This window comes from Oryzias melastigma, linkage group LG11 (genome assembly GCF_002922805.2).
Source record: "Oryzias melastigma strain HK-1 linkage group LG11, ASM292280v2, whole genome shotgun sequence".
NCBI lineage: Eukaryota > Metazoa > Chordata > Actinopteri > Beloniformes > Adrianichthyidae > Oryzias > Oryzias melastigma.
The window spans coordinates 21,596,113-21,622,679 of record NC_050522.1 but is presented as its reverse complement, the minus strand read 5'-3'; the positions used below and the strand labels follow the sequence as shown (position 1 = coordinate 21,622,679).

Sequence of the window (26,567 nt, the reverse complement as noted above, 5' to 3'; positions counted from 1 at the left end):
TCTTGTGATAACCACATATATGATCTTGTTATCACAAACAAAAAATAAATTCTTGTGATGGTGACACCTACTATCTTGTCATCACCAAAAAACATTTTTCTCAAGATAACGACATTTACTATCTCATTATCACGAGAAAAAAAACATGTTTTCTTGTGATAATGATACATCTTATCTCATTATCACAAAAAAAAATTCTCATAATGACAACATCTACTAACTCACTAGGGGTGAAAAACGGGTTTTGTCGTGATAGTGACGTCTCTAATTTCATAATTACAAAACAAAAAACTTGTTTTCTTGTGATATTGACATCTACTATCTCATTATCACAAGAGAAAATGTGTTTTCTTGTGATAACACCTTCTCTTATCTCTTTATCACATAAAAATGTGTTTTTTCATGATGACACAAGAAAAAAAATATCTTGTGATAGCAACATCTACTATCGTATTATCAAAAGGAAAACCTTTTTTGTTGTGATAATGACATCTAATATCTCATTATCACAAGAAAAAAAACTTTTTGACGCCTTGCTTGATAATGACATATACTATATTAGAACTAAAGAAAATGTTTTTTGTCATGATAATAAACAGAAAAAAGGAACAAAAAGCAGGGTAGATCCTTTACAGCTTCCATCCTATATCTATTATTACTTCTTCAACTAAAATATATATTCAAAGTTTAAGTCTGCCTCCTAAAGTCAAGTTAGGATAATTAATTTAGAGAGACATAGTCCAACTACATCTTAAAATGCTGAAGATATCACTGAATTGAGCTGCATTTTAAGAAGATGTTTTTAGAAGGAACTTGAAGTCAGTGTTTTTGTGTCCCTGCCCTCTACTGACATTGTCATTTTATTTACATTTTTCATCAATATGCCAAAAGAAGATAATTAAAAAAAAAGCTTTGACCTGTGAATCCATCATTGGTGTCTACTTGTTTTTTAGAGGTTAAAGTGAATAAATCATCCAACATATTCTGTTTTTCTTTGTTTCATATATATTTTCTGGTTAAAAATACAAAACCATGCAAAAACAGTCTAAAATATTATATATTTGATAACATATATTTGTATAAATATGTGATCTTATTCCACTTGGGACAAACATATAAAGTAGGATCTGAGCTTGTTTTATTTGACTTCATCTTCAGAAATAATATTGCCCCTGATTAAATATTTTTACAAAAAGAAAAACAAATATATGAAGCTAAAAACCCAGCTGTGTGCCGATGGCTGAGGTTGCTCACTCACTGTCCAGAATGACTCCAGCCAAGGGATCGTTATCTTTGTTGAGGATCTCCCAGAGGGCGAAGGGCTCCTCTGGAGTGTCGTGCAGCAGTCTGAACAGCAGTGAGATGGTGTAGTCTGACGGAAGCCCCTCTGGATGGATGAACCTGTGAGTCACAGCCAATTCCCGTCATGAAGATGACCTCTTCTGTGGTCATCAGACTTCAGAGCGTGAACAAACCAAAGCAGAACTTTTTGAGTTAAATGTCACCTGGTTGGCTGAGCCAGCAGAGCGTTACTGTGCAGGTGGAAAGAAGGGAAAGCATTAAAGGTTCCCGGTACCATGGAAACACCATAGATGCTGTTGTAGCGGTCCTCAACAAGACCGAACAGCTCCATCATGCGGAAACCTAAGACAAACAGATGTCAAGATCAAATTAAACCCTCACTTAGAACTGGAGGTTGATTTAATGGAGTTTATGGAATCATAAACGTAAAACCAGCATCTAAAATTTAAAGTCATGTTACTTTTATTTCAAAATATTTGGAAACCTGTTTTTTGATTGTTTTTAGTGACAATGTGTTTGTACACTGATATAAAACAAAGTCCCTTATTTCAAGAAAATTTGTCTTTTGCAAAAAAAAATAAAATATTATGAACATTTTTAATAGCAAAATAATCTTCATTTAAGCAAAAAAGTCAAAGTGACTGGAAGTTTTTCTTAAATAAAAAAATCTTAAAATGATGCAGTCAGGCTTTAATGCATCACAACAAAAAGCATTTTTATCACAGCTTTACACCTCTGGGAGGTGTCTCTCTTGGAAATCTCATAATTATATAATAAAAATGATTCAAACATAAATAAATAAATAAATAAATACAAGAAAACTGGATTTACCTACTTTGTTGTGAGCAAATGTAGTCATGGTAAATTAAAAAGCCATAATAAATAACAATTTTAGTATCTATATTTTGACTTTGGTATTGAAGTGTTCTTTAATAAATCCATAAAACTTTTTTTGTCCATTAAAATAAATGGGATTTTTTTCAGATTATTAATAAAAATGAAAAATGTATTTTTCTGATCTTTAGTCTGTTTTAATAACAGCTATAGAACTCTCTCAAATATCTTTTTGGCAAGAAGAAGGAGCAATGATATTACGTTTTAGGGAACTTTCTAAATGTTTGTGTCTTTTACACATTGACTGTATATAAGAAGTGGACTTACTGACCCCGGGAAACCAAGTAGATTACTTATCCAAAATTTGGGGATATTTTTTGTGTAATAAAAGTTATTCAAGTTTTAAACTGGCCAATCAGATGCCTCAATAAAAGTAGTTGGTCTCACATTAAGCATCCAAAGTAAGTGTTTGATTGACAGATGGGGGTGTGGACTTCCAACAAGCTCACTATTGATTGGCAACAATGGTTGCCATAGTAATGTTAGAGACCAACTCAGACCAATCAGCTTACTAATGACATGTGGCTCCAATATGGTGGCATCCAAATCACAAATAAAAGGGCTTCCTTAGGTTGGAGCAGGAAGTCAGCCATTTTTTATGGATGACATCACACTCACTCGGTCCAGTTCTCATGTAGAGTCAATGCTTTGTCACTGTTATGGCTCTAAAACGTTTACCTGGAGTTGTGCTGCCACTCATGGGTACAGAAGGACAAGCTGAAAACAAAATAAGAAGTCCCATTTAACAATTTATGCTCGTGTCCAACGTTAAACTGAAGAGGAGTAGCTGTGCGCTGGCGGTCACTCACTGGCTGTGGCGGCCTCGCACACAAAGGTCACCAGCTTCTCTTCGATCTTCTGGAAGGCGTCCAAGTCGTCCACAAAGAAGACGTGTCTGTCGCTGGGTTTACTGGCGATGCTCACCAGCTCGCCGTAGTCGGCGTCAGCGAAGCCAATTGCAAACACAATGTAGCCTTTATGTGAAGACGGAGAGGAAAAACAAACCTTTTGTCTCAAACATGGGACTCTCCAGACGAGAAATGTGGCCGAGACTTTAGCGGTCATTTTTTCCCAAACATGCAATAAAAATGAAGGATTTTATTTGACATAAATTTTAAGATAATGACCCTTCATTTTAGGGACACAATGCTGCCTTGTTGACTTGAAATGTCTCGACACATAATGAATCTCACTTTTCCTATAAAACGAATAAAGTAAATTATTTCAATCCATTTCTGATCAAGTCCTGACCTTCCATCTGCATTTCTTTGGACACTTTGTTGACATCGTCTTGAGATCGCCCGTCAGTGAGGACGACGAGCACGTTGGGGATGCCCCTCCTGACTCCTCCCTCTGCGGTGAAGATGTTCTCCTTCACATGCTGGATGGCTCGGCCCGTCTTGGTGTTTCCACCTTTGTAGGAGATTTTGTTGATGGCGTCCAGCAGGCGCTCCTTATCGGTGTACGAGTTCAGCTTGAACTCGGTGCGAGCGTCGTCGCTGAACTGGGCAATGGCCACCTGACAAGATCAGAGGGAATATTTTAGAATAATATATATGAAGACAAAAAATAAAATTGGGTTGAGTGAAATTACAATTTTACAAAGTGATGTGGTCAACATTTGGTGCTGGGTTGTCTAAAGATTATCTATGAAGAATTAAAATACCTCTGATTCGTTTTAATATTATTAAAGTAATTAAAAGGAGTAGTGTTTTAATTATGACATTTTTAACCAAAATCTCACAACCTAAAAAGCCTCTTTTTCCAAAATCTCCTCTGAGGGGGCGTGGCTTCTGGAGCTAATCTGATAAGCTCTGTCCACACATGCATGTTAAAAACTCAAAAAATCATCATTAGAGATTGACTTTAAGGATTCCTAATGACCTGAATCTGTATTATTAAAGTATGAATATTTGATTGTAAGTGATGAACCGGATATAATTCACGTAAAGGAAATGGTTACGTCGAGTCAGGGTGGGATTACCGTATTTTTCGGACTATAAATCGCAGGAGCCAAAAAATGCATAATGAAGGAGAAAAAAAACATAAATAAGTCGCACTTTTATGAGAAAACTCCAACATTTATGAACAAATTCAACACACTTGACATAACGTTGCATTTGACACCGAATGCGATTCATGCATCTAATTTGAGTCTCCCGCCTCTTTTGACGGACGTCAAATTTAATCCTCAATCCTTGTCCAAAAATGTGTTCATAAACTAGACGCTCCCTTTGAGAGTGTGGAGAAGCTGACTGAAGTTTTTAGCCTGACTGATTGGTTTATTTCAAGCATAGATTATGAAAAATACAGGACGAAATGATGGTGCTTTTGACTGTATTTAGCATTTAAAATAAACAAAAGATACAACGATGTTGAGAGGTTTTATTTTAAAGAGCTCCACAAAAGCATCTAAAATGTTTCCATTCTGGGTTCAGGGCAGCAGTTTTCTTCTTCAGCGTTTCTGTCTGCAGCAAATACTGATACACAAACCTACATTGTCCTCTAGTGGTTGTTAGTGGGAAACAACAGCTAAAAGTTAACTGTACTTAGTGGGGAAAATAGCGATTATACGAGCGTATTGATGTCTAAAAAAATCATATATAAGTCGCTCCTGAATATAAGTCGCACCTCTGGCCAATCTAAGAAAAAAAGTAGCGACTTATAGTCTGAAAAATACGGTATATAAATTCTCTCTCTTATCTCTACAAATCATTTGGTGCCTAGTTATCTTATGTCTGACATATCTTTGTACAGATGTAAACTCTGATGATTATATTGCACATGGATTACTCTTCTTTCCTTGATTGCTTGAAATAAACCATTTCAATTCAATTCAACTCAGCTTCAATTGTCCTGACAAATATTTCAGAATACACAAATGCATGAAATGGTACGTTCCATTTTCATGACGTCCCTTATGGACGAGCCTAAAATCACATCCCTTTACGATCATAACTACAACCCGACCCCCACATAGGGACGAGTGACTAAGATTTAAAAGCTTTTCATTAAAAAATAAAGACATTTACATTCCCTGGTGGAACAAATGTGACATTACATCTTAGGCTCTTTAATTCTTTCCCTACAGGTGTGCATGCTTTTATTACTTCAGGGAAAAATAAGAAGTCGTTTGAAGAAGTGGAATTTTTTTGTTCTACTCATCATTCATGTCAAACTGAGCCTGAGCGTAATCCTGATGCTGTGCGGGGATTAAACAGGAATAGCCTTTGTTTGCGCTGTACATGACGAAGCATAAGCGGGAGCTGATTGACGGCGCTCTGAGCGGATCTTCGATTATTCGGCAGTATGAGAACTTAGACGAGCGCAAATAGATCTTCAAGTGAGGCGGGTTTTGGTCACCTGGGAGTGCTGGGAGGGATCAGAGAACGGCTGTTAAAAAATAGCAGTATGTTCTTGTATTTCTACCAGTTTTTAAAGCCAAGGCTAAAAAGCAGAGATGAGCAAATCGCCCTGCGCTTCCATCCACATGCAGTAGGTCGGATGTGTGCTTCATTAGCATAATGATATTATGGTAATGAAGCACAGACTTTATATCTGTGTCAAGATCATCCTCTGAAAATATATTCCTTATTCGAAAATCTTGGTGAATGTTGATGTATTTGTGGATTTCATGCATGATTTCTCTCTGGTGACCTTCTGCTAAAACATTGTACATATGAAGAGTACAGGATCCGGTTTCCAGCCAATTCTGAATGACCTTTTCCTGCAGCGATTTCCTCCCGCATTAGCTGCTGTATCAGTCACAGCTGATTAAAAGTATCCAGCACCAGAGCAGCTCTAAGAAAAAGTTTTAAGACCTGGCATAAATGAAAGATTCTGCTTCAGATAGATTATCAGTTTCAGCAGGGTAGGCAGGTAAAGCTTTAGGTGGGAATTGCAATAAAAAGAAAGAAAGAAATGGGGCAAATAAAACAAGGCAGACACAAATAATATGCAAGTTGTGGCGAGAATCTGGCAAAGTTTAACCCCGTTTAAACATTTCTGAGACCCCCATCTCATTAGAGCATATGTGTCAAATACCTGTCTCTTCAGGTAATTATATCCGTCCCGCCAGATCATTTAATATTATTGTTATCAACCGCCCGATGTTATCTTGTGCTGGTAACATATTTAAGCAAGACTGATTTGTTTTTGCTTAAAAACACACATTTTATTCTTATTTATTTATTTTGTTTGGCAGCATGCTCATGCTTGGATCATTTTGACAGGATATATTTTATAAAGATTAAAATCTTTCAGGTTATTCAAAAGGGTTTTTTTATATAAAATTATAAAATTAAAGAATTGCGTATTTATTTTTATTTATTTTTTGTCTTTTGATATTTCTAACTTGTATAATTAAAAAATATTTATATATATTTTTATGGAGGGCAAAATATTGAAAGTTATTTAAGGTTTGAGTTGATTTATTCCAGAGTAATATTCCAGTCTATTTTATAGTTATGCTAAAAAGTTATCTTTTTAAAGTTTTAAAAACGTAGTTTTAGTGTGTTCAATAATTGTTAACCCTGCTCGGCCCGCGACCTAAAGTGTCTTTTCGATTTTGGCCCCCTGTGTGATATAGTTTGACACCCCTGAATTACAGCGAGCCAAACTTTCATTAAAAACCCATGAACAGAACTTGGTCTTTTCTGCTCTGTAGTTCATCATCATTCCACTAGAGGCAGTAGATTAACTTTTCCTGCTCATTTCAAAATGGCTGCCTCCACAAAACACTTTTGGCAGCAAAAGTTTAGCTAATTTTCCCAATTTAACAGTGAGAATAACTCATCTATTGTTATTCAGTTTTGAAAATGACTATTTTTTATTTAAAGAATGAAAACATAGGTGATAAATAATTATATATAATCCAGTTACAACGTGTTAAAAATGTGTGAACCACATTTGAGCCAGTATAAGTCATTTTCTACACTTATGTCAATATTTTTGCTTCTTAAGCCAACATTATATTTTTGTGCATTTCGTAAAATGACTTGAAAACACCTTAATAATAATAATAAAAAAAGTAATTTTCTGTTGATTCTTTGATGCAGTAGGCTTTACGGGGTTAAATTAAATATTTAAACAGGTCGTACAGGGGAGGAGATGATTAACCTGCGATTTTAAAGGGGGCATATTTTCCTAAAATATAGTAAAACAAAACAAAATGAGGCAAAAAATGAAGAGAAAATCACACTTTTTATATATACTGCAGAAAAGGCTCTCTATGCATATATTTTCATGCCTTCTTAGACAAACTATCGCTGGTTTCCTTCTTTCTTTCTGCAAAGTCCGTTTGTTTTGTGAGACTTTGAGGAGGGTTTCTTGGCTACAGCAGGAGAATCCCGATGAAGGGCATCCTGCGCTTTGTGGGTGGGTCGAAACGCAATCGATAGTGACTCTGAGGATTGGTCATCAAGATCTCTTTCATTACTCCTCGTCTCCTGCCACCGCAGTGCATGTCAAAGCCGCGGCTGCACGGAACGAGGATGGAAAATCTATGGTGGCCCAATCAAAATGCAGCTTGGCCTGTGGCCCTGAAGGAAACACTCGGTCTCGCTCTCAGCTTTTAGGCATTTTTTTTAAAACAACTTTTATAACTTTCATGGGCTTATTTTAGGGATTACTACGGAGTGACGTATTGCCTTTTTGCTACCTGTGTCCCATCTGGTCCGATCCGGTCCAGAGCTCCGACGGTGCTGTACAGGAACCGAATGATCTTCAGAAAGTTGTCGTCTCCAATACTCCAGGATCCATCAACCAGGAAGACCAAGTCAGCTTTGGCTGCTCTGCAGACTAAAAAGTGATTACAGAAAATTAAAAGAAAAATCGATGAAGCAATTCGTTTTAAACATTAATTTTTTCTATTGTTTTGTTTTAGTGATGACAGAAAAAGCTATTTGATTCTAATGGGATGAAGAAAAGAGAATACATTTCTCTGGGAGATAAATCTTTGATTGATTAGGTTTGAAGAGGTCTCGACTTACGAACGATTGAAACTGCGTTTCAGCTGATTAAATGCAAAACACGAGGTGCATGTGATGCTTTTGTGCACTGATTCAAGTCACTCAGTTTTCTCCAAAGAAAATCGCACGAATGAGTCAGCCAGTTTCACATTGATCGTCCCAAATCCATCATCTGCTTCATTCTATAACAAGTTTAACAAAATCAAAATAAAGTAAATCCAACACTTAAATGCAAAATAGAGTTGCAAATTTTCTCTGGGTGCTAAAAAAAAATCCACAGGAGTTCTGATGAAGTAAATGTAAATATAAAGAGAAACCGCACATCCACTTACAGAATCAGTGTCGTGGCAAATGTTCAAAATGATGAAGTCATGGACTAAACTGTGACATGAGATGACAGTTTTTGATCAGCTCTGCTGCAGGGATCTTATGTTGAGTTTACCTTATTACTCGCCTAAATATCACTACAAAGAAACACAAAGTAATTAAGAAAACAAGACTGACTGCTTTTTTTTTTTTTTTGTCAAAATGTCAAAAGTTGAATCCTTAAGTAACGTTTAAGAAAACTAAAAAAATTAAAAAACATTCTGATAGACTTTTTAAGGTGACTCTGAAGTGCAAATCACAAAAACAAAATACTTGATGCAAAAACATTTTAGGGATCATAAGGACAATTAAAAAAGCAAAATCACATAATAAAAAATTGAAATTTATATATCAAATTTTAAAACAATTTAAACAAAACAAAATGAAATGTTTTGGATTTTATAGAAATCAAAATAAAATGGTAAAAAATAAAACAAAATGAGAACATGGAACAGGTCAGTGTTCTGGGACATCACTGGTTGGATGGAGACGTTTGTTCATCTTTTAAACGTTTTAGCGATATTTCTAAAGATATTTCTATAATTCTCTGGCCACACCCTCTGCAAAATGTTGGTGATTGCTCAATCAAGTTTTGAGTTCAGGCTAAACATCCTTCTACCTGTTCCGATTCCTTATTTTGGTTTGATTTTTTTTAATATTTAATTTTGATTTCTGGAATTTTCTGGATTTTTTTTTTCTAAAATATCTATATATATTCTTGTTTTTTTTAAGTGATTTGTTGTTGTGATTAACACTTAAGAGCCACCAATGTTTTTATTTATTTTTTTATTTATTACCATCACTTTAAACATTAGCAACCTCAAAGAGTTCAGTCTTTTCTGCTGCTTTGAGTAAATTTAAAACTATGCCTGGTAGTATAAATTATCTGCATCCGATTGAATAAATGTGGAACTTGAACTGTTGTTTGCAATCCTAGCAGATAAAACATTCATAGGCCATCAATGCATCTTATTAAAATAAATCTCCTTTATATGAGACGCTTGTCTTTGATGGTGCTGCTCTTCTCAGCAGTGCTGCCTGTTCATTGATTGAATTAAAAGACAGCTCATGCAGCCGTCAGTGTTTGTGTTCTCTCCGCCTGAGTCAGGCCGTCTTGGATGGGGACTAATTAATCTTTGCTTTATTCGGGTCAGGTCTGGATGTGCTTGGATTCCCCTCGGACAGCAGCAGCAGCAGCAGCAGCAGAACTGCCCTTTCTGAACATTAATGAAGGCACTTCAGGTCCAGGAAGCTTTTTTCTCTGCTTGTTTTGCATCCGGATTACACCTTGTTATGTAATAACAGGTCAGGAGATGATTTCCCTCTAACTGCTGAGAATTAAATCTTTCAATCTTTAGACTTAAAAGAGAAAATATGACACATTTTTAAATGTAATCAACAATTTGCCAATCAGTGCAACACAATGGAAAGGTAATAAAATGTTCTTTTTTTATACTTTTAAAACAAAAAAACATTTTAAAGTTTAACAAAATCAAGACAAACTGTTGTTCAATCGCTTAGAAGTTGGAAAATTCCTAAATTACTAAAACACATCTTAATACTTTTTATGCAGTTTTAGTTTATATAAACATTTTATACTATTTCTACATTTATTTATAAAAAAACAAACATTCCTCCAGTGTATAATTTACTATTAAAGATGCTGATTTCTTGACAAATGGAACAACTAAGAAAGATAGAAACCTCTTCAGACTTGATGATCTTAACCTTTATGAGAAACAGAAAATACATTGGATGAAATGTTCCTCTGAAAATGTTCCTTCGGTTCCTTTTTATTTTTCTAGTGGCTCTTTGAAAATCAAACTCTTTGTTTTGTGCGGCACGGAGGCGGCGTGCGGCGTGCGGCGTGCGGCGTGGAGGCCATCGTTCTGTTCAGCTCAGGTGGATCTGATAAAAGAGCCTCAGCACTTCACAACACCTGTAGAATCTCTGCGGGGTTTAGGTCAATTCAATCACTGTTCTAAACAGGAAGTGACTCCAAGAAGCCAAAATCCCATAGATAAATAAACCAGGATTATTTTTTTTGTCATAATAACCATTCATAGTGTAACATGTTTTAGATAATTATATTTTTTATGGAATTTTTGGCTCTATAAAAGTAGGCGGAGCCTGCCAGCTCCCACATCCAATGTTTCAAATCGTTTGAGAGATTTTGCGTAGTCCGCTTTTAAGTGGTGGGGGTGTGGCCTTCCAACAAGCTCACTCCTGACTGGTGGGAGTGGTTGCTATAGTAACAGAGACTCAGACCAATCACTGCTTACTGAGGACTAACTAAGCCCACATCGTAAAAAAAAAAAAAAAAAAAAAAGGCAATTAAATTGACTTAATTTGGTTGAATCTTTAAGTAAGTCATTTTTTATGGATGATGACACACTCAGTCAGTCCAGTTTTTTATATACAGTCAGTAGCTTGGATGCAGCCAACCTCATTACAGACAAAATACGGACAGAGTCTGAATTTGAAACATTTGGAAAATTCTTTATTGGTGAAAGCCACTGACTCAACGTTTCTGATTAACCCCATAAAATACAAGTTCTTTATAAATATGACACCATCTAAAATGGTTATAGAAAAGCTTTCTAACAGTATGCAATTTTTGTTCAAGGAGTGTCAAATTATCATATTAATCACAATCAATTAATTACATTTTCGACTAAATAACTTCATTTTTCAATCTATAACTATGGTTGTGTTCTCAAACAGATCTTAAATTACGGGTTTTGGTGTCTGTTGCTGCTGTGACATCATCAATGTGTGACGAGTCCTTAAGAGAATGAAACCCAACAAATGCCACAGCTGTTATTTATTATGTAACTGTTATAAATGAATGGGGTACGTGGAGGGCTGACTGCATAGAACAGTAAATTGTGTGAACTATTTTGAGATTAGCTATTTTTATGTTAAATTAGAGCACTCTGGACCTGATGTAACGGTTTAACATGAAAATAAATCCATGTGTGGTGTAAAAATTGAGATTGGAAGTCTGTTATATTCCTAAAGTCACTTTTTTGTTGTATTTTGATCTTTTGCTGCCCCACAGTGTCACAAATTGAGATGAAAATACCTCAAATTTAGGATTTTTTTTAGGTCAGATTTAAATAGATCTATTAGATTAATTGATTACAAGTTAAGATTAATTAATCGCACAAAAATGTGTGGCATAACAGCACTAATTAATAGAACACAACTGTTCTTTGTTTTTGAACTACCGGTATTTAAAAAAAACACATTTTAAAGTGTGTTTTATTCATCCTAAGGTTGCATTTACCTTATATAGCATCTGGTAAGGGCATTATTTGTCATATTCAACATGTACAGAGAGAGTTAAATATTACTAATATCTTGCTTTTACAACAATCTTCAGCTCTGTTCTTAAGAAGTCCTGCTTTTTAAAAGTCCTCCATGACATTCCTGGTATTGATTTTTATCACCTGTGTGATAAATTTCAATACTGTTGAGATAAATATTAAAGTACATTTCTAAAAATTCCATTTCATGAAACTGTCAGATGAATCCCTTATAGTTCTATAAAAGTAGAATGAGATACTTAAGTAAAGGTGTCCATAAAACATTTGGCACAGCATAAAAAAAGCACTTTGGTGTTTTTTTGAAGCTTTTCCTATAAAGACTTTTTATTCCTGACATGTGCCAACAGCGCTGAGGCTAAATGCCCTCATAAAGCAGGCCTCTGCACAGATTAAACCCTTCCCCAGCATGCAACGCATCGATCCATCATCAACGTGAAATCAAGTGGGAGGGCGCAATCAATGGCAGAACGCTCTCACCTTCCTTCGCAGAGGGGATTGTGGGTAACGGCGTGGTGGAGGGGGGCTTGGTCGGCGCCTGGGTCGGGACTGGTACTGCACAGAGAGAGAGTCGACAGCACAAACATGAAAACCTGCAATTAGAGCTTAGTTTATAATAAAGCATTCGTCAGCGTCAGATGAGGCTGTAAAGACGAATTCCCCTCCGAACACACAAACACACGCGTCAAATGACTGCATGCAGCCGTGTGATCCCTGCTCCTGTGTAATTTAGCAGATTGATCACAGTTTCAACTGCAGTCAACAACAAGCAGCTTCTGACTTCAACCTTTAGACTCCATTCTCTGGGCTGTGTGGTACCCACCCTTCCACAGACACACTTTCTGCAGTAAATCAGCTACCTGAGGCTGGGAATTACTTGTGATGGCAGGTAGGGAGCGTTCAGCAGCGGCTGCCTGCAGCGATGGGGATAGTCATTTTGAGGCTCAGGCTTTCATTTGAATCAAAACAAAGCCATAAATCATCCAGAAGCCGCCGTGCGGAGCTGCATCACAGCGGGGAGCAACTTCAAGCAAACAAATACCTGCTTTTGGGAAGGGACTAACTTTCTATATGCATCCCCTCTAGTTTTTCCTGAGCTTTTTCTTTTTCTTTTTTTTTTTTCTGGGTTTTACTTGTACTTGTAACTCCTTACATCTCTAACGCTTTCGTCTCCACTGCATTTCTCCACTCCTTTTACTTTTTTTTTCACCCCAGCTTCTTCCTTTACACCAAACTATAGACACAAAGTCTGACTTTAAGCAACACCAAGTAATCACCTTCAAATACTTTTACACATTTGTTGTGATCCCCTGGAAACGGAAGACTTCAACAAAAAAAAACCCAACAAAAATCCACACAAACTCTCAAGAATAGAGTATGTTTCTGCAAATAAGTCCTCTGCATCCACAAATATATTAAAAACTAATTAAAATACACTGTGCTCTGCAACATGCATTATTTATTAAACAAAATGAGTTTTTGTCACACACCCAGCTGTCTAAAAGAAGTAGGTCATGCGTGCACACTGCACTCAAGTTTTACAATATCCATAGTATAAAATCTATTTTTATTTGAATTGATGATTAAAAATGAACAAATGTATTTTTTCCACAAAAAACAGTGAGTTTTGCGATACAAACTGCAAACTTTAAATAGATTAGCACTGTGCTGCAGTTTTAATCTGTATGTCCAACTTCAAATAACATCAATATCTTTCAAATGTGTTTTTATCTTTTACCACTTGAAGAAAAAATCAATATACTTGGTGCATCTTTATTGACATTGAAAAAGCTTTTGATATAATTGCCACATGTTGCTATCAAAGTTATATAAATATGTTTTTCATGACGCTTCCTACAAATGGTTAGCTAGTTTTATTACAAACAGAAGTCAGTTTGTTTGCTTTAAAGACCCACTCCAATGAAAATTGTATCTTTTTTGTGTTTTGAACACGTTCCTGTAGCATTTTTCTCATAATAGAGGAACTGCACAAATGACTTGATGATTACAACTGTGTTTCTGAGTATTTCTTAATTCAAATTGTGAAAACCGGATGCTAGAAAAAGCTCAGACTAATGACGCAGTAACTCAAATGTTCAAAGTCTCCTCTCCCCCTGCGTGCATCCTGGGTATGCGAGAAATGATGAACTGGCCTCTGATTTAAAACTTTATGGCTGATTGATCAAGTCTTACTTCCCATTATTAAAGCTTGAGGCTAATTGCTTAAGCGTAAGAGAGTAAACAAAGCTCTCATCGAGGGGGAGGAGGAGGGAGGCGGGTTGCTCTGTGTCTACAGTCCCGCCCACAACCCAGAATAGTATTTCTAACGAGCTACTGCAGTTGGGCATAAACTGCGACATTTTGATTTTGGCTAAAAACTGCACAATCATAATTAAAAGATCACTAAAAACTGTTTTGCAAAATAAGCATATATGTTTTTAAGGGTTACTGTTCTGAAAAAGCTAAATTATCTTATGGAGTTGCACAGGGTTCTGTTTTGGGACCATTAAAAATATAAAATAATAGTAATCATGTTTGCTGATGACATAGCTCTGTTCAATTCAAATTCTGAATCACATATAAAGGATGCTAATGCTGGTTTGACTGCCTATTCAATGTTGAATAGTTTTACCAATAAAATACTTTTTAGGAAAGGAAATATTCCTAAATCCACTAAATATTCTATGATTAATTCTCAATCAAATCTTACCCCTTCTGCGGTTCATCTTTCTACGTTTTTCATTTGTCGAGGTCAAGATTCAATCAAATTTAGGGCAGCGAAACTACTTTTTCCAAGTAACTACTACCTGTATTTGTGTTGCAAAAGGAGCTTTAAAAAGCATTTCACTTCAGTTTTGTAATAATGTCTTTTGTCAATTAAAATTTGTCTAACTCATCGTGATAATCATTATTTTTAAAGGTTAACCTTATGCTTTTAATTCACCCATCTATCATACTTACATCACTTTATTGGTCACCTAGTGATTTTATTGTCACTTTTTTATATTATCATACTCATTTTAATACTTGTGGGTGAATAAATGGTTTAATTCTTTTCTCCTACATATATTCTATGTTTTTGAGTTCCATTAGGCGGAGGCTAAATAAGCCTTTGAAGCTTTTTACCTTTCCTTGCACTGCATTTAATTGTCTTTTAATAGTTTTAAACATGCAAAAGCAGCTAAACTAAACAAAACACATCCATAAAGCACCAAAACTCCTTTAATCTCTCCCAGAAAAGCATTTATATTTGTTTCTAAATGTTTGCAAAGAACCCAAAACGGTGATAAAGTGGAAAAGCAAGCGTATGAACAGCTCGACACTCCCAGAGAATGAGATGCCCACCCATCACATCAGCCTCCCTCCCCCGCCTCGTCACCAAACCCTGAGACTTGATTAGTGTTTGCAGCGGCGGCTGCAGAACAAAAGGCTCGTTCTGAAAGAAGGATGAGGATCCGTCTTTCGGCTCCCACAGTCATGAAAGACGATGTATGCGGAAAATGACGCGACTGTCCCCTCAGCCTGCGTTGGTTTCTTCTTGTAACAATGAGCGCTGACAGCTCCGGCTTTCACTGCGTGGGTTTGCTGCGTTTCTGCTAAGCTGGGATCACGAATGGATGTGTTTATTGAAATCAGAGTTTAGGAGTCTAAACATGTAGTAAAATGCAGTTTTTAGCTGTAGACAGGCATGCAAAATCTTTAATTCCTTTAAAATCTAGATTTTGACTAAATTTAATTCCATTTGCATGCATCAAACTGATGCTTGCAAAGATTTAAAACCTTGTTTTTAGACAGTCAAGACATTTCACCAGGTTTGTGGTAATTTTAACATATCTTTGCTCTACATGTGTCCAAACTTTTTTCAAAATCAGGACAGTAGACATTTTTTGTCTCAATGAAAAGCTAGAATCTAGAAATAAGAAAATTATTATTAAAATTAGTTTAAATTGTTTTGCTCCAGACTCTCAATAATATAAAAATTTTCCAGTTTTTAGCTGGGCTCAATCTAATCTCACTGATAGAAACCCGTTTATTATTTTTAATGAATCTAATTGTGAAACTCACCTGTGGTGTACCCCAGGGATCAATTGTAGGCCCCAAATGTTTTATCTTCCACATGCTGCCACTCAAAAATATCATTAGGAAACGCAGTATAGACTTCCACATCTATGCCGATGATACTCAACTTTATGTAACTATGTCTCCAGACGACTTAGATCCTATTGACAAACTTATTGAATGCATAACTGATAATGATGATTGGATGGCAGCAAATTTTCTTAAACTCAATAAGGACAAAACAAAAACTTATTGAAGCTTACAGACAAGAATCCACTCTCAACCTTCAAAATTCCGGTTTTAATTTACATAACCTGGCAAAAAAACGAAGAGTTTTATTTTATGTAGATTTTAACTTCAAAAACCACTTCTCAAACACAATTAAGACAACTTTGTTTCATTTAAAAAAAATATATTGCTAGAGTTAAACCTTTTTTCTTTTTAGAATTGATTAGTCAATCGATCGATTGAATGATTGACTGATTTATTTTCATTTTTTTTAAACAAAACTTTAGATTTATGTCCTAAGAACAGGTGCTAATTGCATTAAGATGGACCAACTTTTATTAAATTTGTATTTTAATTTGGTCAACATTTTGTTGTAAAATGAGTCATTTCCACTTATTACACAAGTGTTATGTCACTGTCATCAAAATAAACTACAATTATGTACAAAAAAGAAAAAAAATACTTATTTTTTACTTTATGACTTCAGTTTTTTAGTAATTCTATTTAACAGTTAGCTTTTTGGGCTTGTTTTTCCTTTTTTGAAAGCTTTGAGGAACTTTTGGATGCTACATTTTAATATCCTACTATAGACTTATGTTTTACAAAGCAAAAATAACTTGATTTTCACCTTAAGTTTAATGTTCTTTTCCTATTTTTAGGCTACCTGTCTTTGCATTGTATGCACTTTAAATGAAAAAATAACTTTAAAAAGCTTAAAAATGCAACCAACTTAAACCATGTTAGTTCTTGGCCTCTCATGAGGTCTTCTTGTGGTTTTTGAATGTGGGTGTGGCCTCACATGTCTTCACAGTGGCGGTGGCGGCAGGTCCTTCCGTCCCGTCCTGCAGCTGAGCGTAAACACTGATCTTATACTCCGTGTTGGGCTTTAGGTTGTTGAAACAGTGTCGGCTGGATCCTCCACTCAGCCGGTTTTCCTGCTTCTGACTACCTGCAGTCAAAACACAAACGTCATTATTCACCTTTAAATTACTCCAGGCGTCATTTTTAGGACATCCTTCACAGCTGTTTCTGCTTCAGTTCATGACTGAGCTTTAACATTTCTGTGACGTTGATAATTATTAGTCCCTCTTTGGCATAATTTGCTGATCAACTCGTGACAAGAATGCTATAAAATCTCTGACGGTGTGTGCTGATCATTGACTGTATAATGGTGCTGATGCTGGTTTGAGGGTAAGATAAAATTAACAATTGTTGCTCCTTTATTTTTTAGAAATGGTTCATTTCAAGCAATTAAAAGAAAAATACTAAAGAGCACAAACAAAAAATACATATCAATATCATGCGTGAAATAGCATATGTGAAATTTGTCATATTTGATTGGAAAATTAAAAAAAGAAAGAAAAAGTAAAAGAAGATATACATCCAAAGAGACATGTCGATGTAGCCATTAAATTTACTCTTTATCATAAATAGACACATTTGTAGTTTTACATACAGCGCATGACTCTTTAAGTCCATTATATATGAAGTTTGTTTAAAAAAATATATTAATTATTTTCTTGGGAGGAAGCGAAATTATATAACTCCATTCATTTCTGTACAGCTTTTTTCACACCTCTTTAAAACTTTTGCACAGTACTGTACGACAACATCAGTTGTACATTATAATTCTATGCAACTTACGTTATCCTTACAAATACTTCCCGATACACTTACCACACGCACTGCGATTGGTCCACTTTCATGATTAAAGTCTTCGTATGTAAAAGGAACCGCAACACACACCTGCACTCCGCTTAAGATTCAGCCCATGCTGTGTATGAGCCTGAACCACCCAAATATCTGCAGCACCTGTACAGGTCATCCACCCTGCAGGTGCATGTGACTAGGACTTGCAGAGTAAATGCTGCTATAGGTTTCGTATTGAGATAAAAATTTTGCATTCGAAGATAAAAAATGTATAATAATAGGCGTATATGTTGATTATTGAAACTTTTTTTTTTTTAATGGATTTTGATTAAGTATTTAGAAAATATTAACTCGATAAATAATCCAACAAATTGATGTGTTGTAAATGACTGTGGTGGGCTCTTCTCAGCTGCTGCAGCATCAGTGTCTCGGTTAAATGTCAACGATTCATGCAGCTGGTTTGTGCAATTTAGTCTTATTCCTAGAGTCTATGTATTTGAGTGGATGACATCTTTCTTGGTAAAAAAGTTGTAGAATGTTTCCAGTGAAGAAACGCGTCGCAATCATGCATCTGCAACAGTTTTTCAGACTAGAACATGAGTACAAAAAATACAAATGTTTCTTTTTAAAGTACATTTTGGCATCTTTTTGAGTTTTCTTCTTTAAATCAATCCCACTTTTATAACATTTACCACCAAAACTTGATGAGGTCAAACCGCTCCCTGGTTCCTTCAGCGCCGTCTCCATTTCCAAAGTAATCGTAAACCAGCTGTGCAGACATTAATCCTTGTTTGGTTCCATTGTGTGATGGAAGAACCAACACTTTGGAGCTCGCAGAGGAAACCCTGGGGATTACGTGCCTTTTATGTGACGTTAATGATGGTAGTTTTACTGCTTCAGGCTTTAGGGTGATGAATAACAGCAATTTATTTCCTATTTACGGGATGACGGCTTTGTTAAAAGTCCGGCTTCCCTTTGAGGTGTTGACTGACTGGTGCGCCTGTGATATTGAATCACGGACAAACCATCTGCTGTTTGATGTTATTTTAGTGTGTTGTTGTGCTTTATTACTTTTTATTAGAAATGACAGAGCACAATTATTTCTCTTGGCGGCTGCAGAGAATCAGAAGGAAGGAGACGACTAATAATTGTGAGTTTTTTCTTCTGAAAGTGATTACGGCGTTTCCTTTTGGCAGCCAAAGAAAGGAACGATCTAATTAAAATGCAAATAAAAATATGAAAGGAAGACGAAGAGTAATTTTAGGTCATTAGTTTTAAAAATAGGGGGTTTAACAGAGTCAGCTTTTTTTGGTTTTTAATCTTAAAAACAGACAAAAATATGGTTTTATGCATAGAGTGATGAGTAAAACAAACTAAAAAAAACAATCCCCATCATTCACAATGTAGATAGTCAAATTGAAATAAATGGAAAGAGGTCTATTGAAATGTATCAGCCCATCTTTGTACACAATGATTCATCTGTTTCAGCTTTTTTCACACTTTAAAACATTTTTCTGTGCAATCTTTCATTTTTCTTTAACCTTATGTTCCATTTTTATATCTTTATGGGGTTTTTTGTAACATTCCTTAAACTTTTCATGAATCAACTTTTCACTTTTATCGTGATAAACTGAATTAAAGTCATTTTAGGCCACTTTAATGGAAATTTGGAAAGATATTTAGCTGAAAATGTTAAATGAAGAAAAAAAAAAATCATAAAAAAGATAAAAAATGTCTTCCATTCTACAGCAGTTTCTTTATTTCAACTTGTATCTCACTAAGTAATAAATCTTATACTTGTATGTTCATTGTATATTTGAACAGTTGCAGTATGTCAAAGATACCAATGCTAAAAGGTAAATTTTGCATCTGACATGACATTCTTTTCAAGATTCAATAAAATATGGTGTGAGCATTTGAATTTAAAACTTATGAAGGACAATGTAAAGCACACTGTGATTTTTATTCTGAAAGACCAAAAAAAAAACAACATAAAATCTTTAGTTTTAGAAATTCTGACAGAAAAACAAAACAATCCAAGATTTGTGCGAATAAAAGCAACAAAATGAATGTATGACACGATATTGTATTACATAAAACAAGTGAAAGTTGTTTTTTTTTACTTCAAATGATATAAAATGCTACTAAATTGACCTTACAGAAAAGTTTGAATACATTTTTACAGTGAAGTATGTCGAAGCTGCTATAGTACTCACCGAGCAGTGGCTGGATGACCACTCTGTAGGCGCTGGCGTGTCTATGGGTCTGCCACTGAGCGCACACACTGGTCATCCTCACCTGGTATGTGCTCAGGTTAGTCACGCCCAGGTACACTGAGGATAAAGGGAAAAAATATGTGAATGTTTTTAAAGCATGTGTAATAGGCCCAGCGTCCGGATCCGGCCATCTGGGTAATTCTATCCAGCCCTCCAGATAATTTTATTTTATTGTTATTAATGGCCTGATGTTATCTTGCGCTTATTTTTAACTTGTATAATTTGGAATTGTTTTTATGGAGGATAAAATATTGAACGTTATTTAAGGTTTAAGTTGATTTATTCTGGATTAATATTCATGCCTTTTTATCATAATTATGTTAAAAAGTTACAGTTTAGCTGCGACATTTTTGGACTATTTTGGCATTTACTAAGATCTTTAGGCTATTATGGAGCTTAGCTTATATTTCAGCTACATGCTAGCTGTTTGAGCTAATTTAGGCGATTCTTTTTACGTTTTTCAGCCAGTTTTGGAGTTTAGCTAATATTTCAGCTACATGCTAGCTGTTTTAGCTAATTTAGACGTTTCTTTTTAAGTTTTTCAGCCAATTTTGGAGTTTAGCTACTATTTCAGCTCCATGATAGCTGTTTTACCTAATTTAAGCTTTTTTATCTTAGTTTTTTAGGCTGTTTCCGAGTTAAACTAATATTTACAGCTGTTTTGGCTAATTTAGGATTTTTTTGAAGCTTAGCTATTTTTTTCACGAATGCTAGCTGTTTTGGCTAACCAAAGTTTTGGATTTTTTATTGTTTTTTAGACTAATTTGACAATTAGCTAATATGTTAGGTGGCTATATGCTAGCATTCACACTAGCATTATCGCATGTGATGCTATATATCTAGTTCATAACTATATTACAAAGTTACAGTTTTAAAGCTTTAAAAATTTAGAGTGTTCAGTAAATGTTTTTCCTGTTTAGCCCGCCACCTAAGGTGTGTTTGGAATTTTGGACCCCTGTGCGACACCCTTTTTTAAGGAAGTATAAGGATCAGGTCAGTAGAGTTGCAAAAACTTCAATTTTTTGACTTGAAAAGGCCAACAGACTCAGCAGTGAGGCCTAAAAAAACCTTGCTGGCATTCTAAAAATAATCATTTTGGAGCTGTAAGCGTTCCCCCTGCACACCACACAGAACTGTAATGAGCTCGGATCAGAGAAACCACACGCAATCATGCTTTCAGATGACAGACTCCAAAGTGCACGGCTGCTGGGTTGGTTGGTTTCAAGGACACCAATGTGCATTTTCATGAAACTATTTCCAGACCCAGAAAAAAAAAATAAAGAAATAAAAATAAAATAAAACTGCAGTTTCTCCAAAAGTGCAGCACCCTCCCAAAGAAACCCACACAATCTATTTATGCAAATATCCGTCCAACTTTTCAGAAGCAATACTCGTGAGCAGACAGACGGTTTCACGCGTGCCTCTGTCAGATGGTCTCCAACATCTTGGTGTATTTCACTCTGCCTCTGACACCAACTTTTTTTTTTTACTTGAGCCAAGTGAATTTGACCTCAATGCACATGCATAATTCAATCCTGCATAAAATTATTGTAAAAACTCCCACAGAGAATCCGAGAAAGGGTCTCTCTATCCAGAATCTCTGCAGTGAGCCACATTGTTGTGGCTCTTTTGGATTTCAAAAACTTTGCGAACAATCTGTAGTTTTAAGTTTTGATGTGAAACTGCAGGGAAATAGCCAACAAATACTTGCTTATTATAGAGACAAATTTCTTCAAGTCACTCCCTTCATACACACACTTTATATATAGCTGTGGAGCTTTCTTCATTTCCACTCATGTACCACTGCTCGCTTCTTCGAACCCTAAAGGAGGAATCCAGCTGTTCCTGCAGAGCGGGCTCCCGTTTGCTCCCCCCTCTGCGTTTGTTTGTTGGCTGTCATCCTGTGCGAGAACCACCGGAGCCTCAGAGCTGCTGGAGCTTTAAGTTGGAAGCAGTGCGCTGAGGTTGCTCGGGAAGACTTACGGAGAACCTCTGAGAGTTTTTGAACGCAACGAGAAGGGAACAGGCGGGTTCTTGGATCCAAAACAGCATGAAAAAGTAGTGAGATCTCAATAGAAGTGTGTCGAAAAATCCAGATAACAAGGTTTAATAGAGGAGCTTTAATTTGAGATCAATAAAAAATCTACAAAATCATTTTAGATTTATTCAGATCATATTTTGATATGTTGTAAAAGGATTCTCACTGGTTTTGTATTTATGATTATGCAGTTTTTAGTAAGGGTGTGTATTACGATACAATATGTGCCGCAATACATATCTAAAGATATGATACATATCACAATATATACCAAGACACAACCAGACACAATATTTTAATTTTTTTTATTGTAACTTATAAAAAAACTTTATCAGAATATTAATACTACGGAGCCCCTAAAGGCACAAAGACGTAAATTGTTTTATTTTTCTTAATTTAAGTTAACTGGTGCGCACGAGTTACTAACCAAAAAAAAATATTTTTAACTTTTTTGTATTTTTTTTTCTTCAATTTTTAGAAAAGAAGAAAAAAAACTGGTTAGTAACTAACTGGTGCGCACCAGATAGTAGGTGAAATTTTAAGTTACTCATTACTAAGTGGTGAGCACTGATTAAAAATTGGTGCGTAAAGGCCACCAACTGGTGCGCACCAGTTACTAACCAGAAAAAAAAAAAAATTACATCAATTTTTAGAAAAAAAAAATCTTCTTAGTAATTAGTGCACACCAAATAGTAACTGAAGTTCTTTTTTTTTAATTGAAATAAATAGGAAATTAATGGTTATTATCTGCTGTGCACAAGTTAATATCTGGTGCATGTCAGTTACTAACCTGAAAAAACTTTTTTTAATCTAAATTTTTAGAAAAAAATCTGGTTGGTAACTGGTGCGCACCAAATAGTAACTAAAGGTTTTTTTTTTTTCTAAAAATTGAAGAAAAAAACTGGTAAACATCTGGGCGCACAGCTTACTATCTGGCCAACGGTTACAACTCAGAGGCAATTCTCTAATATACTCTTGCTGCTCTGCAGAAACTAAGTCCTAGAAAACAACACAAGTTTGTTGATTTTAGCTGAAAAAAAGCATTATTATAATTAAAAGACCACTGGGAACACTTTGAAAATGACCGGAGTGGGGTGTGGGATTAATTGATTGATTGATTTTATGACAAATTGATCTGTTTTCCAAAAGAAATCCCGGTTTTCTCTTTTTTTCTTTTTTGCTGGAAAACTGATAACAACTTTGCTTTTGACTTTGTTGTTTTTACTTCAACATAAAAAAGGTCAAAAGAGGAGATGTTTAACCTTTAATGTAAATATGTGGATTAATCCCACTTGACTTTGCACATTTAAATTTAAAGTTCACAAAATTGCAATAAAATAAAATAAAATAAACTTCCTGCAAAAAAATTCCAATGAATTTTTCCGAGAGGCGTCAGAACATAAATGTCCACAGCTCAGACATTTTCTGGGAAACTGCGAGCAAAATCACCGGTTTCAAAGTGCTGCAATTTTTGCATCATGTCCTACCTTGTGTGTGCTCAGGTGCAGGATCATTTCCTGTAGGAAGAACTCATCTCATAAGAGTTTACTGCAGCGCCGTGCTAATGTGGCGTTTGAGATTGAAGTTAAATCCCTTGTATTATGCAAAAACTCAATTTTCCATACACATATCTTTAATTTACTGTCTTTTAGATTAAAAGTCTAACATATAAAAGTGTTTGTCAACTGATTACATTGACAAACAAGGTATCAAACTAACAATTTGATTGGTTCCTGTCTTACAAATGTTCCAAAATCAGTTAAACAAATGTGGAAATAGAAACCTTGAGAGTGATTTTTCCATCAGTTGTGACACTACGTCTGACATTGACACATCAGTTCTCTCCACAGGCTCAATTAGCATGCTGCTGTGGAAAATGACAGACGTTCCACTCTTCTCCTGGGATGCAACAAACCTCATCACGCTGCTACCTTTTCAAATAAAAAACCCCATCTCTCCATCTTTTTTTTTTCAAAGCTTATAACCTCTTTCCCTCGTCTTTGTCTCTCTCTGAACTTGCCCCGGAATTCATCCGAGATGTGCTTCATTGTCATGCGGGCGGCGGAAACCGGCTCCGTGGCAGTGACAAGCGCCATTTAGGAAGTACATGTTTGTATTTAGCAGACACTTGTACTGGTATGTCCAAAAAAAAAAAAAAAAAGATAAAAGGCAGGGCGAGGGGGACGGGGGAGGGGGTTGCTGTCCAGCTCAAGGACACTTCAAAAGGACATGTTTGCCATCGCAGAGATCAAACCTGGGACTTTTCCTGTTCAGAGGGGCGGTTTTGTCAGCCTTCTTTGAACAGGTTAATTGTCATGCAAAAGAGGGAATTGCAACTCAAATGATTGTACTTCAGAGGCACTGATTAAATGAATCGAGGCTGACGGTGACAGAGGCTTAACATCACTGCTGAGATGACTTCAATGCGAGCACGATTCACCTCTTTAAAATATTACACATTGAAAGTATCAGAAAGAAATCCAGATATTGATATTATTTGTGCATGTCTGGCTGCTCTTCTGGCAAATGAGGAGATTTCATTACATTCGGTTGAGCTATTTTTTCGTCATGTTGGTTTCCATTTGCAAAAGTGAAGCCAGTTTCATTAAAAATGGATTACAGGGGTCATTTTGTATAATTAGGCTACAAGTGTTATTAATCAAATTTATGTTTTACAGGGATTTTGCGAGCTATAATGGATGTTTGGTTACTAGAGCTGGCTATCACTTAAACAGAAACAATTTGATTCACAAGAGTCTGGATTGATTCGATTCCTTCGATTCTTCAATTCAATGCAATTTTAATTTACACATTTAGACACACTTTTATGTATATGTCCATGAATTATCTACTATATATTTGGAATATATTTATATTAATCTAATATACTTGACATACTGCAAATTATTAACATTGTAAACATTGTTCTGCTTCTCCTGGAGGGCGTTTCAGTTTGGCCACTAGGTGGCGATCACGCTATGAATTACACCTTTTTCTGGAAGAAGACAGTATGAATAAAATACTGTGTTTTAGACCACAAAAGGTTACTTTAACAATTATTTTCTTAAAAAACTTTGGGAAATTCATACATGTGTGTATATAAAGATTAGTCAGCTATGAATGTTTAGGTCGACCGACTGTTAGCATTAGCCATCCTATGGGAAATTCCATTAACCATTAGCATCAAGCTAGCTGACTTTAGCTCAATGTGCTAGATCGATTTATATTTTTATGAATTGATTATTTATCTGTTAAATTGATTCATCAATATGATCAATCCAGCTTTATAAGTTACTATAATCATTTTTTCCCCACATCTGTTTGGATAAAACCGCACCAGATTTTCATGAGATCTCTCAGGTTAAAGGTAAAGAGGGGAAACCTACAGGTCTTTGCTCTGCCTGAGAGGGCTTCGCTGGATCCTGTGGTGTAGGAGGCGATGACTTTGACGCTGTACTCCGTCCCGCTCAGCAGGTTGACGATCAGCATGGTGTTCACGTCTTCCCCAACAAACGTCTCCAGAGCCGGTCCAGGCGCTGCAACAGTAAGAGCTTGGGGATTAATGAGGTTTAATCTTTACTTTCTAAGGAAATACATACACAAACATATGTTTTTTCTACTATCATTTCTCTATGAAAGACAAACGAAGCACTGACAGTTTCTTGAAGTCATGCATTTGTTCGTCAGGAGTGAAGAACGTAGCCCCAAGCGCTTGAGCTGTGGGCAGACTTGCTTGAGGCCAGTAGCTTCAGGCTACAGCTCTCTTCTTCCCCCCTTCACACTCTCAGAGGGAAAGTTACAGCTAAAGTTAGGGATTCATTTGAAGTGGAGTGTTGCTTGTCACTTGGTATTTGAGGATTGAGGTAAATTACCAGAAAGAGGCTGGTACACAACCCTGTACCCCATGGTGGGCGAAGGCGGGACGTCCCAGCTGATCCTGAAGCGGTTGTACCATTCTTCCGAAACCCGGAGGTTCTTAGGAGCCGTGAGAGGAACTGGAGGCGAAGAAATTTAAGTTTATTCTTAAACATATACATATTTAATTTTGTTATTATATTGTGGAAAAAAAACATACTTATGATAATACAAAGTTGAGGATTTTGTTGTTAATAAATTTCCCTTTAAGACACATTATGATAATTTGTATTTTAATAGTGCTGTAAATCGATTAAAAAAATTACCAGATTAATCACACTTTTTGATTGAAATTAATATATGCACAATATATATCTATAATGTACACGTAAAAAAAATTGATTGATATTTCATGACGATCAGCATATATACCGCTTTCCTGTACCGTTCAAGTTCAAGTTCAGATCAAATAGTTTGCTTTTCTGTGATAAAGCAACCTAAACCGAAAAAGTAGCAAGAATGTACAAAAATGATAATAATAATTACAAAAAAAAATAAAAAAACAAAATGAAAAAAAAATTATAATAAAATAAAAAACAAAATA

At 35.6% G+C, this 26,567-nt stretch overlaps 1 protein-coding gene across 5 annotated transcripts in view; it reads right to left on the bottom strand.

Annotated features, from left to right (window-relative positions):
* LOC112162546 (collagen alpha-1(XIV) chain) overlaps positions 1-26,567 on the bottom strand; it is a 149,787-nt gene that overhangs the window by 20,471 nt on the left and 102,749 nt on the right. For all 5 annotated transcript variants that reach the window (XM_024298342.2, XM_024298345.2, XM_036214138.1 and 2 more), the window contains 11 exons: positions 25,981-26,103; positions 25,495-25,644; positions 20,011-20,127; positions 16,944-17,093; positions 12,338-12,412; positions 7,856-7,995; positions 3,448-3,715; positions 3,006-3,170; positions 2,875-2,913; positions 1,506-1,644; positions 1,259-1,401 (listed from right to left, as the gene is read on the bottom strand). In XM_024298342.2, the coding sequence (XP_024154110.1) occupies positions 1,259-1,401; positions 1,506-1,644; positions 2,875-2,913; positions 3,006-3,170; positions 3,448-3,715; positions 7,856-7,995; positions 12,338-12,412; positions 16,944-17,093; positions 20,011-20,127; positions 25,495-25,644; positions 25,981-26,103 (1,509 nt within the window). The remainder of the gene's footprint in view (positions 1-1,258; positions 1,402-1,505; positions 1,645-2,874; positions 2,914-3,005; positions 3,171-3,447; positions 3,716-7,855; positions 7,996-12,337; positions 12,413-16,943; positions 17,094-20,010; positions 20,128-25,494; positions 25,645-25,980; positions 26,104-26,567) is intronic.